The 14,202-nt window shown below is 35.8% G+C and overlaps 1 protein-coding gene across 1 annotated transcript; it reads left to right on the plus strand.

Moving 5' to 3' along the window:
* The first annotated feature begins 3,175 nt into the window (after positions 1-3,175).
* On the plus strand, positions 3,176-5,744 carry LOC141686375 (uncharacterized). Its single transcript, XM_074491414.1, has 4 exons — positions 3,176-4,284; positions 4,371-4,433; positions 4,729-4,926; positions 5,012-5,744. The coding sequence occupies exons 1-4, from the start codon at positions 3,176-3,178 to the stop codon at positions 5,742-5,744; spliced, it is 2,103 nt and encodes a 700-aa protein (XP_074347515.1).
* Positions 5,745-14,202: the final 8,458 nt, after the last annotated feature.

Here is a 14,202-nt window from a genome sequence, read left to right on the forward strand (position 1 = left end):
CTCAGGCGGCATTCCGATGCTAGCATGAAAGCTATTGTTATAAGAAAACTCGATCAACGGCAAGTTATCATCCCAACTTCCTTTAAAGTCTATTGCACAGACTCTCAACATATCCTCTAGTGTCTGGATGGTCCTTTCCCTCTGCCCATCAGTCTGGGGATGGTACGCGGTACTCATATTTAACTTGGTCCCCGCACATTCTTGAAAGCTCTTCCAAAATCTGGAGTTGAATCTGGGGTCTCGGTCTGAGACAATGGACGCTGGGACTCCATGTCGCGTCACTATTTCCTTAAGGTAAATGTCCACCAGTCTATCGACTGTGTATCTCTCATTGATAGGAATGAAATGAGCTGACTTTGTCAGTCGGTCTATAATTACCTATATGGCGTCATGATTGGCTTTCGTCCTTGGCAAGCCCACAACAAAATCCATCGCTATCTGTTCCCATTTCCACTCGGGAATCTCCAGGGGTCGTAAAAGTCCACTGGGTCTCTGGTGCTCTGCCTTTACTCTTTGGCAAGTCAAACATTTGCTTACCTATTCTGCTACGTCCCTCTTCATGTTGGGCCACCAGTAATATTCCTTCAAATCCCTATACATCTTGGTAATTCCCGGGTGAATGGAATACCTTGAACTATGGCTTTCATCCAAAATCTCATCTTTAAGTTCTTGAACATTCGGAACCCAAATCCTGTAGGAATACCTCATTATCCCCTTATTGTCTCTCTCAGTATGGATCTCTTCTAGAAGCACCATAGATGGCCTATCGCAATGGTTTAATCATGCATGTTACAAAATTATGTTACCTTAGGTATGCTCATCTTAGCCTACCGCAACGTAGTATTTTTGATGTTACCATAGCCTTTAAAACATGTTACTATAGCTTCAAAGTGTTACATACGAGTAACATGTGGTAATTTATGTTACAATAGGGTATTATTGGATAAAAAAGTAGTATATTTTACAAACAATTAAATATATATAATTATTTGACATGAAAATTAATCAATTTTTATAATATAATTAAGCAAAAATATTAATATTAGTTAAGATTGATAAAATATTTTTTTAAAAAAATTTATAAACTGTATTAATTAATAATTGATAAATTTTTATCAATAAAAATTTTAAAGACAATTAAAACTTAATTTTTTTAAAAAAAGAGATGAAATTAGCTGGGCTTTTTCAGGGGGGCTCAAATTTTTTGGAGAAGCGCTAAAATTTCAGACAAATTAACTTCTCCCTCTAATTTCATTCTCCCTCATTCTCTCACTCTCTCTCTCTCATTCTCTCTCTCCCAGTAGCTATTCTCTTTCATTCCTCTCTCGAGCTAGGGTTTCTAATTGGGGGTAACATTTTGGCGAAGCTGGTCACATTTTGGAGAAGCGGGTCACATATTGGAGCTAGGGTTTCTAATTGGGGTTTCAAATCAGCTTGCGGTTCAACATTAAGGTACTACATCTCTCTCTCTCTCTCTCTCTCTCTCTCTCTCTCTCTCTCTCGCTCTCTCGCTCTCGCTCTCTCTGATTTTGTGTATCTCTCTCTCTCTCTCTCTATCTCTCTCTCTCTCTCTCGCCCCTCTATTTCTGTTAGTTTCTTCTCTAATTTGTTATATGCGTGTTTTTGTGTATTTTATACATGTATATGTATGTTATATGCATGTTTTTGTGTAATTTTAATTGGAATTGGGGTTTTTTATTTTTGTAGATCTGTAAGTGTGATTTTTGTATTAAATTTGTTTCTCGATATTTGCTTTTTATCCGGTTGATTTTCATGTTAGGCTTTAGTTATAACTTACATGTAAATCATCATAGTCAAGTGGATATAATTGATTGTGTAAGTAGATATCTGTTGTCTCTATAATGCAATTGTTTATGAGTATTTACATTTATGTTAATTTGACCTTTATTCCTGAGAGTTTCAACCCTTTACGAGTATTTAAATTTTTGTTAACATCAACTGTCACAGTTCCGTAGGTAGGAGGAGTGGGATAATACGGAAATGGGTGTATGCACATGTATATTCATGGTCATATAACATGGATTCGATACGTATAATCTAATATGGATTTACGATTTCAGGGCTGCGTTGTTATGCTGTGTTGTTATTAATACATATAATCTATAATATTGGTTTAGGATTTCACTTCTGCGTTGTTATTAGTACGCATATCTAATATGGGTTTAGGGTTTCACGGTTGTGTCGTTATTAGTATGTACAACCAATGAAAAGGAGAACATAAAATATTACCTCGGTATGTTTAGGGCTTCACGGCTGCGTTGTGTTGTTAGAACGTATAACCAATATGGGTGTATGGTTTCAAGACTACATTGTTTTCTTTTAGGAATATAACATTATTGTCCTGTTTTCTGTAGTGTTGGACGATGATCTAAGTCAATGGATAACCCTTCCAAAATACAGTACACCTTACATTAAGGGGATAAAGGATTTTTTAGAAAATGCATTTCCCAAATTTTCCGTAGGCGATGAAATGTTGTGCCCTTGTAAGAATTGTAGAAATGGCAAGTGGCATACTCAAGATCTTATTTATGATCATCTTATTTGTCATGGCCCTTGTCCATTGTATGCGAATTGGATTTGTGAGGTTTCGAGCAAAGATCATAGGATAGATATTGAACGGGCAGAAAATATGGGTTTTGAAGATTCCTTTACCTTCGGAGATAATTTGGACGAGATGTTCCATCGTACTAATGATACTACTGGACCGAATGATGATGCCAAAAAATTTTATGGCCATCATGAAGAAGGAAAGCAGCCCTTATATCCGGGCTGCAAAAAATTTTCCCGCTTAAGTTTTATCATTAGGCTGTACTCTTTAAAGTGCATTCATGGGATTTCGGAGTCGAGTTTCGGGGATTTATTAGAGCTGATAAAAGATGCTTTTCCAGAAGCACACATTCCTTTGTCTTTTAATGCGGCAAAGAATGTTATTAAAGATTTAGGGCTCGATTATCAAAGGATACACGCCTGCCCCAATAATTGTATGCTGTTTTGGGCTGAAAATGAAAAAGAAGAAAATTGTAAAACTTGCGGTGCTTCAAGGTGGGTCGTAGTGGAAAAAAAAGGCGCCGTGGACAATAATGAGAAGAAGTTAATTCACAAGGTCCCGGAAAACGTGATGCGCTACTTTCCACTCAAAAAAAGGTTGTAACGCATGTTTATGAGCAAAGAGTTATCAGAACTGATGTTATGGCATGCAAAAGGTCGAAAAAAGGACGATAAACTTCGACATCCCGCTGATGCAGAGGCTTGGAAGGCATTGGATGCTCGTTATCCTCAATTTTCATCCGAGAACAGAAACATCAGATTGGGCCTAGCCGCTGATGGTTTCAATCCTTTTCGTACTATGAACATAAGTCATAGTACTTGGCCAATTATTTTGGTTAACTACAACCTTCCCCCCTGGCTGTGTATGAAGCAAGAGAATCTAATTCTCTCGACACTCATATCTGGTCCCGAGTCTCCGAAGAATAATATAGATGTCTTCATGCAACCTTTAATTGCTGAACTGAATGAGCTATGGGAAGTAGGCATTGAGACTTATGATGCCCTTACTGACCATACTTTCAACTTGCGCGCTTCTTTACTTTGGACAATCAGTGATTTTCCCGGGCTAACAATGCTATCTGGATGGAGCACAAAAGGAAGACTAGCTTGTCCAGTTTGCAATTATGAAACATCCTCTATGTACCTAAAACATAGTCGGAAAATGTGTTACATGGACCATAGGAGATTTCTCCATCCCGAACACCCATGGAGGCTTGATAAAAGAAAATTTAATGGTCAAATTGAATTGAGAGGTTTTCCAGAGGTTCTAACTGGAACAGACATTGAAGAATTATTGGCAGGATTTGTAAATCATTTTGGGGGGAAGAAACCAGAGAAGAAAAGAAAGCGCCAAAAAAATAAGATTAAGTCGAATTCGTCTTTCAAGAAAAAATCAATATTCTTTGATCTGCCTTACTGGAAGCACAATGTTTCTCGACATAACCTTGATGTTATGCACATCGAGAAGAATGTGTGTGATAAAGTACTTGGCACATTGCTCAATATTGCTGGAAAAACAAAAGACCATATAGCAGCTCGCCTAGATTTGCAAGAACTTGGCATCAGAAAGGTCCTCCATCCTGTTCTATCAAGTGACGGGAAACACCTTGAAATAAGGGCTGCGATATTCGACATGACAAATGAAGAGAAAGATTTATTCTGCTCTGTCCTTAAAAATGCTAAATTGCCATATGGAAGTGCCTCTAATATCAGCCGGTGTGTGCACATAAAGGAGAGAAAGGTATCTGGCTATAAGAGTCATGATGCTCACTTTTTCATGCACTACTTATTACAATTTGCAGTGAAGAAATCTTTGAAACCGGAGGTTGCAGTCCCTTTTATCAGATTAGGGGCCTTCTTAAGAGGTATTTGGAGTAAAGTCATCGACTTAAGTGATCTTAAGAGGCTGCAAACAGAAATAATTGAAATAATTTGTCAATTTGAGACTATATTCATTCAGGCTTTTTTTGATGTGATGGTCCACCTTTTGATTCACTTGTGCCAAGAAATTGAATTTGGTGGACCGGCCCATGTTTGAAGCATGTGGCCAATTGAGCGCTATTTAAATAAATTGAAATCTTATGTGCGGAATAGATCTAAACCAGAGGGATGTATCGCCGAGGGTTACCTGACCGAAGAATGATTGATATTTTGTTCAAGATTCTTGGGTGGCCATGGAGGATCAAAAATTACCAAGGCTGCAAAATTTGAAAGTTTTCCAGAAAAAGTAGAATTTCCTATTGGTTCACGCAGAAATAAAGATGGAAAGGCTGTGAATTTAGTTGAAGTTGAATGGATGGCTATTCATCGTTATATTCTATTGAACTGCGGGAATAAAGAAATTGATAGTTTAATCGAGTAAGATTCTAGCTACTAATTGTGTTTAACTGTTATAGAATTAGAACCTGTTTTGTCTTGATTTTTAACTAGGTAATTGTTGTAGGGAGCATCGAATCTTAATAGAAGGACAAGCCAAGTCAAAAAGATACAATCGTGAGAGAGAACATTCTGAAGATTTTTGGAAATGGATGAAGGGGGAGGTCGGAAAAAAAGATAACATTTCAAAGGAATTGGAAGTGCTTGCAATGGGCCTTAATCAATCAGCGAAGAAGTATAGTGGTTATGTACTTAACGGATATCGATTCCATACAAAGTACCGAGATGCTAAATGTACAACCCAAAATAGTGGGGTATTTCTAACTGCTTTGACTACTAGCTTTGCTAGTTCAAAAGATCAAAATCCACTGGTCGGCGATGTCAATTACTACGAAGCAATTGAAGAGATTTTTGAAGTTGATTATTGGGGAGAATTTTCTGTAGTGGTGTTCAAGTGTTGTTGGTATAAGGAAGAGAAAGATCTATATGGGTTCACTCGAGTTAATTTTAACAGGTTATGTCAGAAGTCTGATCCATATGTGCTAGCTTCACAGGTGCAGCAAGTCTTCTACGTAGAAGATCCTACTGAAAAGATGATGTATAATGTTATAAAGAAATTGCCAAGGGATTGGTGCGATGTCGAAGCTAAAAATGCAAATGAAGAAGCCGAGGATCCAGTTTTACATGATTTACACACTAGTGTTCCTCTAGAAACAGACACGGATATTAACTGGTGCAGAGATGATGTCCCAACACGACAAGTCCCCATCAAGGCTAGAACAAACGAAGAAACTACTTAAATTTGTAATTCGAAATATGTAACTATCAAGGGCCTAGTTTCTGATGTATCAACTGTTAATGAAGTGACTTCTTAATTGCCTAATTTATCATGTTTTAATGTATTTTCTTTTAATTAATTAACTTGTTCTTAATATAATGTTCTGTCAGTTTTAAATCTGCCCTGCTCTTTATGCGATCGCTTCTTAATTTAGAGCATTATTAAATTTATTGACTTGCATACTGCTCTTTTAATGTTTCTTTTAAGTGTTTATTTTTAAGTGTTTTTTATTTAAGTGCCATGTCTCAGATTATTTTAATGATTTCATCTAATTATACTTTCTCAATTTTTTGTAGGATGGCATACATAAATCTCAGGTTGTACCACCAGGGTGAGTTTCAGCCTACACGGTATGTCGGTGGTAAAGAACTGATTATAAGGAATGTCGAAGTAGATAGGTTTTTGTACCCTGTATTGATGGATTATGTCAAGGATGACCTTGAATATTCAGAAATTAGAGGGATTTATATGAGAAAAGGTGATAAGCAGGGGGGTGGCAGTTGGTGGCCAATGATGTGGACTTGTGTTCATTAACTGCAGGAGCTGCAGACGGTGAAAATGTTGATTTTTATCTTGACAATGTCGTTGATAGCACTATCGAACCAATGGATCAGATGCAGCCATTTGTAATAATACGGCCAAGAAAGGATATCTTAGCAGGTAATATATTAATTTCATTTCAGAAATATACCTTAATTGTAGGGGCATCAGAAATATATAGGTGTTACTACATTTAGATTTTATTCAAACTCGTAATTATTGTTTTTATGTCTTTATAGCTAAAAAGCAAGTAAAGCGGCAGTTTGTAACCACTCATCAACTACAGCAACAGAAGATGAACAAGAAGGCAAACCAAGTTGATAAGGCTGGGAAGAGGAACTCAAAGAACTTTCCCCTAGAGGGTACTCGGAAGTCACCACGGCTTTCTAGAGTGCAGGAAATCACTGATGGTGATGATTGTGAAACTCCTCCAAGTGTTAGGAGGAAGTTGAGTTTACATGATACTCATGAAGATGAGCGTATGGGAGAAAATGAACTGGAGGTTAGCATATAATTCAGTAATACCTATAATTTTCTTGTTAGATTATTGTTGTTTAAGTACATGTAAGTACATGTATGTAACCCCTTTATTAATCCAGTAATTCCGTCATACCTATATTAACATGAATTTATGTGAAATTGCAGAAACTACCCCCTCCACCTCCTCTAACGGAGTATGAAAAACTGAGAGATGTCACAGTAAAGAGGAACAATGAAGTATTTTTTGCCCTCAATCTTCCTACACTCTCTTCTGAAGTGAGAAACTCAATCTTAAAAGATAAATCCAAAAAAAAGAAGCATGTGCAAGAAGGGAGCGATGAGGAATATGATCCAGCTGTGGATCTTGAGGATGGTGGATCGGGAACTCAAAGGAAGGCTGCTAGTAAGGATGGTGGATCAGGAACTGAAAAGGTATGTCATAAATGTCATAAAGCTATCATTTTCACATTTTCTAAATTCTTCCCCAAATGTTTCATCGGGGTTGATAGTTTGTAATTCATATATACACAAACATTGAGTTTTACATGATTTATGTTTTAGAGAGGGAAAACTGAGAAAAGCAAGGTGCTTATTGGACGTGGACCAACAACACGGTCACGAGCCAATACTGTTATATCACAGAAGCAAGGAACCGAGGATGCTACTGAGAAGGAAAATCAGTCATTATCACATATGGAACCTGCAGAACCTCTGATTCAGCTACCGTCTATTGAAGCAAATGGTTCAATAGAGGCTTTTTGGGCTATGCGAAAGCGCCAAAAGGAAGCAACTGCAGCGACGTCGAAGATTTCTCTAAGTACAACTGCAACTACAAAGACTGCTATAGAAAATGTTGTTGAAGAAAATGTTTTTCCGGACATTGAAGAAGAGGAGGAAGCAGGTATCTTCTTTCCTTTATTTATGATTACATAAACTGATTATTTATAAAGGAATTATTCCTTTAAGGCCCCTTAAAGAATACTCACTTTGAGGCTACCCACATTTATATATTTTCCATAATTGATTAATTTGCATCAGTTTAGTAAATTACTTATAATTGAGGTTAATTGGCATAAGGTTATTTATGTCATTTAAGTTAATGAAATTGTGAAGTTAACCATGGTTAATTATGTGATAGATGTAAAACTTCTTGCATAAATTTAATTAGCATATGTAATCTATAATGCTGTTAATTGTTATTTGTGTTTTTATATAATTATTAAAACACAACCCCTATGAGAATTAATGTATTCTTTATGACAGTAGGTCCTTTAGAGTGTCCAGAATCCAAGGTATGCGTTATCTATATTTATCATTTTAAAAATAAGGGCTGCTTATTATAAAGACACCCATTAAAAAAATAAAAACTAAAAATAAGACATCTTTATAGATCAATCTTTGAAATACGATATATTAGAAAAACACCCATAAATATAATCAAATTTATTATAATATTCCTACTTTGTTTGATTTTCCTGCAAGTAATTTTTGCTCATATGTAGTTGAAGTTCCTATAAGGCTGAGAGGACCGACGAGGATGGATAGGGTTCATACTAGAAATATGGACCATCGAGTTGTCCTTCAGATGAATGAAAGGTTCCAGCCCGTTTTAGATAAGGACAAAGTAATTTCTGAACTTAGTAACTTCTTGGGGACACTCGCAAAGCGATGCGTGTCATTTACCTATGTTTCTTGGCGTGATGTTCCGAAAACTTTGAAAAATACACTATGGAATTATGTTAAGGTATCACGTACATTGTTTAATTATCGTGATTTATTTTTCTGCAACATTACCTTTGATTAACTGTACTTGTGTTCTTTATTTTGTTGACTTTTTCCAGCAAAGATACATTATACCTGATGAATGTGAAACATGGGTGTTGAAAACCATTCAGTCATCTTGGAAGACACGTAAGAGCCGAATTAAGAAGGCGCATTATAAAGCATTTGAAACTGATGAAGAACGGATGGAAAATAGGCCAAATGATATTCCCCTTGAGAGTTTCAAGATGTTGCTGGAGTACTGGAATGATGAAAGCATTAAGGTTTTCTAATTCCCCTTGCACTTTCATATTTAATTATGTATTTATATTTGATCTAATTGACATAAAGGTATTTCACATTTTTGTAGAAAAGAGCAGCGACAAATGCAAGAAGTCGATGTCAGTATACAGACACACACACTACTGGTCCAAAGACTTTCGCACAAATTCGAAACAATATGGTATGGCCAGAATCTCAATTACGCAAATTAACCTCAATAAGCTAGTTGTTACGCAAATATATGAATGTGGGCAGCCTTCTGGTTACATATATTACTATATATCTAGAAATTATTTTCTATATTTCTTTTGGCTAACTTGTTCATTTTTGTCAGAAAAAAAAGGCAAAGAATCAGCATCCACCACCTGAAGCAGAGGTTTTTGTTAAGACTCGTGAGCGTACTGATGGTCGTGAGCATAAAACCAACACTGAAGAAATAAAAAACAAGATTGTAAGTGTTTTTTATTAATCTTAGTGCTTCCGAATATCCGTTAATGTCGCAAGATGGTTAATTAGTTGTGTTTTATGATTTATTTGGTGTTTAGAAGTTTTATTTATGTACCTGCATGCATTTTTATTTAATGATTACTAATTGTGAATTTAATTGGATTAAATTATTCGGTTATTTTGAAATTAGTTAGTGAAGCATTTAAATTATTGTGTGACCAAGTGTTCGTTTGTTTTTCTGGTATGTAGAAAAAGATTAAGGAAAAAATCAGTACGAGCGAAGATCCCAACGAGGAACTACTTTCTGATGGAAAAAAACATGGGCCATCTTGGCTCCATGGAAGATGTCCTGATGCTGCAAAAGGTTACTCCAGTACTGCTGGTTCGACAAATACTTATGTACAGGAGTTGGCAGGAAAGATAAAGCAGACTCTGGTGAGTGAAGTCGAGGCATCGATGACAAAGAAGGTACAAGAAGAAGTGGATATGCAAGTCAACAAGAAGGTGCAGGAGAATATGGCCTGGTTACTTAAGAAAATAGCCGACGCAAATCCAGGCATCACAATCAACCATCAAGATTTCAGCACAACCAGCGATAATGACAATTACCTCATACCAGTTACCGGAGGCTCTGGACTTTAGATTTCAGATGTGCACCTTTTTACATATCTTATTTTGCGTACTAGTAACAAGTGTTATCGTACTAGCTTTTGGATGTTTATTTATCATCCTAGACTAAGTAACTGTTCTTTGGAGTATGTGGAGTATGTGGAGTTGGTGAATTGTGTGAAACCGTAGTATTTGGTGGGGGTTTGTGAAAACTGATATGGAGTTTGGTTGAAATTGTTTATTTGGTTAACTTGGATGAAAAACAGATTTTATGGCATGTTGAATTTACAAACCATTCCTGTCAATTTTTTTTTTGAAAAATATGTTACATTAGGTACTAAAAATGTTACAAAGAAATTGGTATAATACAAAACATTACTGTTACAATATGCATCAAGTGTAACATTAAAGTATGTCTATAGTATCACATTATGTATGTTACCTTTGCAAACAAATAGGGGCCCAAAATGGGGCCCACCAGTGGGCCCTACATGTGGGCCCCATTTTTTTTGAAAATTCTGAGTCCAAAGGTAACATACATATTGTGATACTATAGACATAGATTAATGTTACCTTTGACAGCTATTGTAACATAAAAGTGAATGTTACAGCAGGACAAAAGTAATGTTACCTTAGGGGCCAAAGGTAACTCGAAAAAAAGCAACTTAATTTTTATGTTACCTTAGGCCTTTTTCTGGCTGTGGTAACACTTTTTTGGGCCTGTTGTAACATTTTCTTGGTGTTGCTGTAGGCCATTTATGGTATAGTAAAGTTGGGGGATATTGTTAGGAACAATTGATGATATCAAACAGAAACTATCAGAAGTTCACATCAAAATTTATATATCAACAGATGATGATGATATCAACGGATAATGATATTGACGGGTGATGATGTCAATGGATGATGAAATCAGGATTTATCACATCAGTTGATCTTCGAGAAGGAAAAGGAAACATGAACTCAAGGTGGTGAAGGACTTTATCTTAGAAGCATTGTACTAGGTTTCCTTGTTGTCGATAATGAGAGAATTTGGCTGTGACTCCACATTTATTAAAGCCACATCAAACTAACTTTGAGATTGTGCTATAACTGAGTCTTTGACTGCAGTTGGCACTGTGTGTGCACCCTGTGACTCCCCCAAAGGTTTCAGCTTCTTATTTCTGATATAGGTTTGTGCTTGGTCAGTTGTGTCCGTTCCCCTTTAGTCCTGTGCTCTTGGCTGAGAGCTTGTATCAATAGCTACATCCATTTGAGAGGATGCAACTAGTAAAGATTTTATTTCCTTATCAATCACCACAGTTTCTTGGAAGACTGTTATAACGACTCATATTTCTGTATTATTAAAGAGTAAATATTAAATAATTAAATAAGTAATAGGTGTATCGGTTCTGTCAACCGTGTGTTGCTTTATTATTAATTGTGTGTGACTTGGTGGTGTGCGAGTATTATTTGTTTGATTAATTGCTGAGCCGTAGTGTTTTATTTTTACTCTTAAAAGTAGTTTTATCGAGGATTTATTCTCAAAAATATTGATATTATCTCTAAAATCATTTTTATTGCTTTATTATTTTATTAATTATTTTTGAGAATTTATAAAATTTAGAAAACAATATTCGTTGAATATTTAACCCTAAATGATTTTTTGATTGTATTAAAGTGGAAATTCAATATTAAATTTCAGAATGCTTCAAAAATTACGAAACTCATATTTTCATAAGTTTTTAATATTCCGAGAATTTTAAAATTATTTCAGAAATTTTTCGGATTAAATTCACCTGCAAGTTTATTCGTTAATTCGTTAAATGCGGGTATGTGGTACGTTTAAGAATTACGTATTAAATTATGAAAATTTTGTTTTAATAACTTTCGAATATTCTGAGAATTTTGGTATTTAATTTGTAATTTTTTGACAAATTCGTGTGCGCAGTTGTTCGTTAAATTACGAAGAAAATGGATCAAATATTGGGCTTACAATCAATAGGGGGACACAATTGGATTTTCATATATATGGCTTCGTGGCAGTTGCTGATTGTGGCAGATTAACAAAATAAAAAAATGAACAAATGAAAACTACACAAAAACGAGCCCTGTAATTTGATTTCCCTACTTCTCTATCTCGATCCATCTCTCTTCTTCGACTCCCTCATTTATCCCATCGATCTCTCAACCCTCCCCTGTTCCCTCCTCTCTGTTTTCCTGAGTCTGTTCCCTGCATTTCGTTGCCGTCGCCACCATGTACTCTGTTCGTCGCCGTGAATTTTTCTGATTGCCATCTCCATTTTTTGGTCGCTGGCTTTGGTTCCATTCTTTCTTGATTGGTATATACATATATGCATACGTATATGTGTGTGTCAGTTAAGTGATGTTGTCATTGCTACATTTTGATTTCTCGAATATCTCTGAGAAATTCGAAGTGATAATTCAAATTATCAGTTTGATTTCGATGAAATTTTTGAATGAAATATTCTTGATTCTTGAATCCTAAATTTTGATTATTCCAAAATATTATCGGCGAAAACCGAGATTGGAAACCCGATTCGGGTACCTCCGGGTTTGTTGGCCGCCGTCAACGATGAGTCTCGGCGAGCTGGAGGTGGACGGTTATGAATATTTCTGAGTGCTAAATTTATAAAAATATTAATTTAGTTCGTAAAATTGTTTGCAAAACAAAACGTAGATATTTATTATTAAAAGTTGTACCGTTGATTGGGTTATGAATTTGAGCTAATTGTGATTGTTGCATTGTTTTTGGGATTGTTAAGTCAATTATGTTTCGACGGGTAGTCCAATAAATATAGGAAACGCTGCCCGATTTCCGAAGAAAAAAAATTAATTTTGAAAATACGGGAATGTATTTTGTGATTATCGGGATTACCAGTCGAACGTATATACTTATATAATTATAAATAAGTGTTTTACGGAACCTACTTGTGTGTTTTGATAATATATTTTGTAAAATATTTGACAACCCGATTTTCCGTAACGACAGGTATATGTATTTTTTGCAAATGATTATCGAACCCAGTTTTGAGCACGTGAACCCTTGTTGTTCTGTGAATCATGATAGTACGTATATCTACGAGTCGGAAATTGATATCGTTCGGGTAAAGTTGTTAGCCAGGATATGTCAAGCATAGCTGATCGACTAATATAGGGTATTTCGACTCTGTAGGTTTAGTCGGAAGACCCGAGAGTTGACGTCGGACTAAGGATAGCCTAGTGGTTAGTCGACAAGCTCAGCAAGGTTCCAATCGAAGGGCCTGAGTGTTGAAGTCGGATCCAGGATAGTCTAATAATTAGGCGATAAATCCGAGCGTCTAAGTCGGTCCAAGGTCAATCGGTAATAGTTGTAAAGCTCTACAAGGCAAGTACTCCTGACCATTCTTTTATGGTTCAACGTATATGAATAAACTGCTATTTTGTTTTCAAACAGAAACATAAACGTTTTAAGTTACGTACCCCTTGTAGTTATAAATTATTGGTTTAAAATCTATTTTGGGAAAAAGTAACTTCGAAAAGGTACCTATCTCTGAATGAAAATGATTTTGTGAACAAAATTAATGTGTGTTGTTGGATAAACTATTTTAAACTGAGATAGGTACAAGTGATTTGAAAACTGGATAAAAACGATCAGATATTGGATACATAGCGGCCAGCAGGTCAGAGACCTAGCTAGTCTCTGAGTTCCGGAACAGGTTTATGGGATGGCAGTTGGAGCTGTCTGGTGTTGATAGCCTGATTAGCTGTCTTCACATGTCCAATACGTATCTGATTTGGTTTTATGGTCCCGTAACGGAACAAGTGATTTATAAAGGTGGATTACAAATGTGAATAACATGCTAAACTTGGACTATGGTATTTATACACAGCACACGATTGATGTTATTATTATACCGAGCATGCTAGTTTTGGATATCCAGTTTATACATGTTTTTACCTGTTATGTAACAAGTTATGATTTTTGTTCCTATCAATATTTTTTATAAACTGTTTACTTTTTATTCATATAGTGATACTGCTAAGTAATTGATTGCTCACCCTTGCATAATGTTTTGTATATATGTATTGCAGATGCCTATGAGACTCTTCTGTCGTAGTTAGGGAAGAGTTCCAGTTTTTTTTGTACCAGGCTCGTCTGAGGTAGTTATGTCAGACCAAATGTGGTCTGTTGAGTTGCTGCATTAAGTTAGTTGTGTCAGGCTTGTGTAAATAAGATGAGTTTATAATTGTTATGTAACTTAAGTCATACTTAAACCTGGAGAAGATTTTGGGAAGAAGGGGGCCATGTTTATGTATTA

The sequence above is a fragment of the Apium graveolens genome, chromosome 9 (genome assembly GCF_009905375.1).
Source record: "Apium graveolens cultivar Ventura chromosome 9, ASM990537v1, whole genome shotgun sequence".
NCBI lineage: Eukaryota > Viridiplantae > Streptophyta > Magnoliopsida > Apiales > Apiaceae > Apium > Apium graveolens.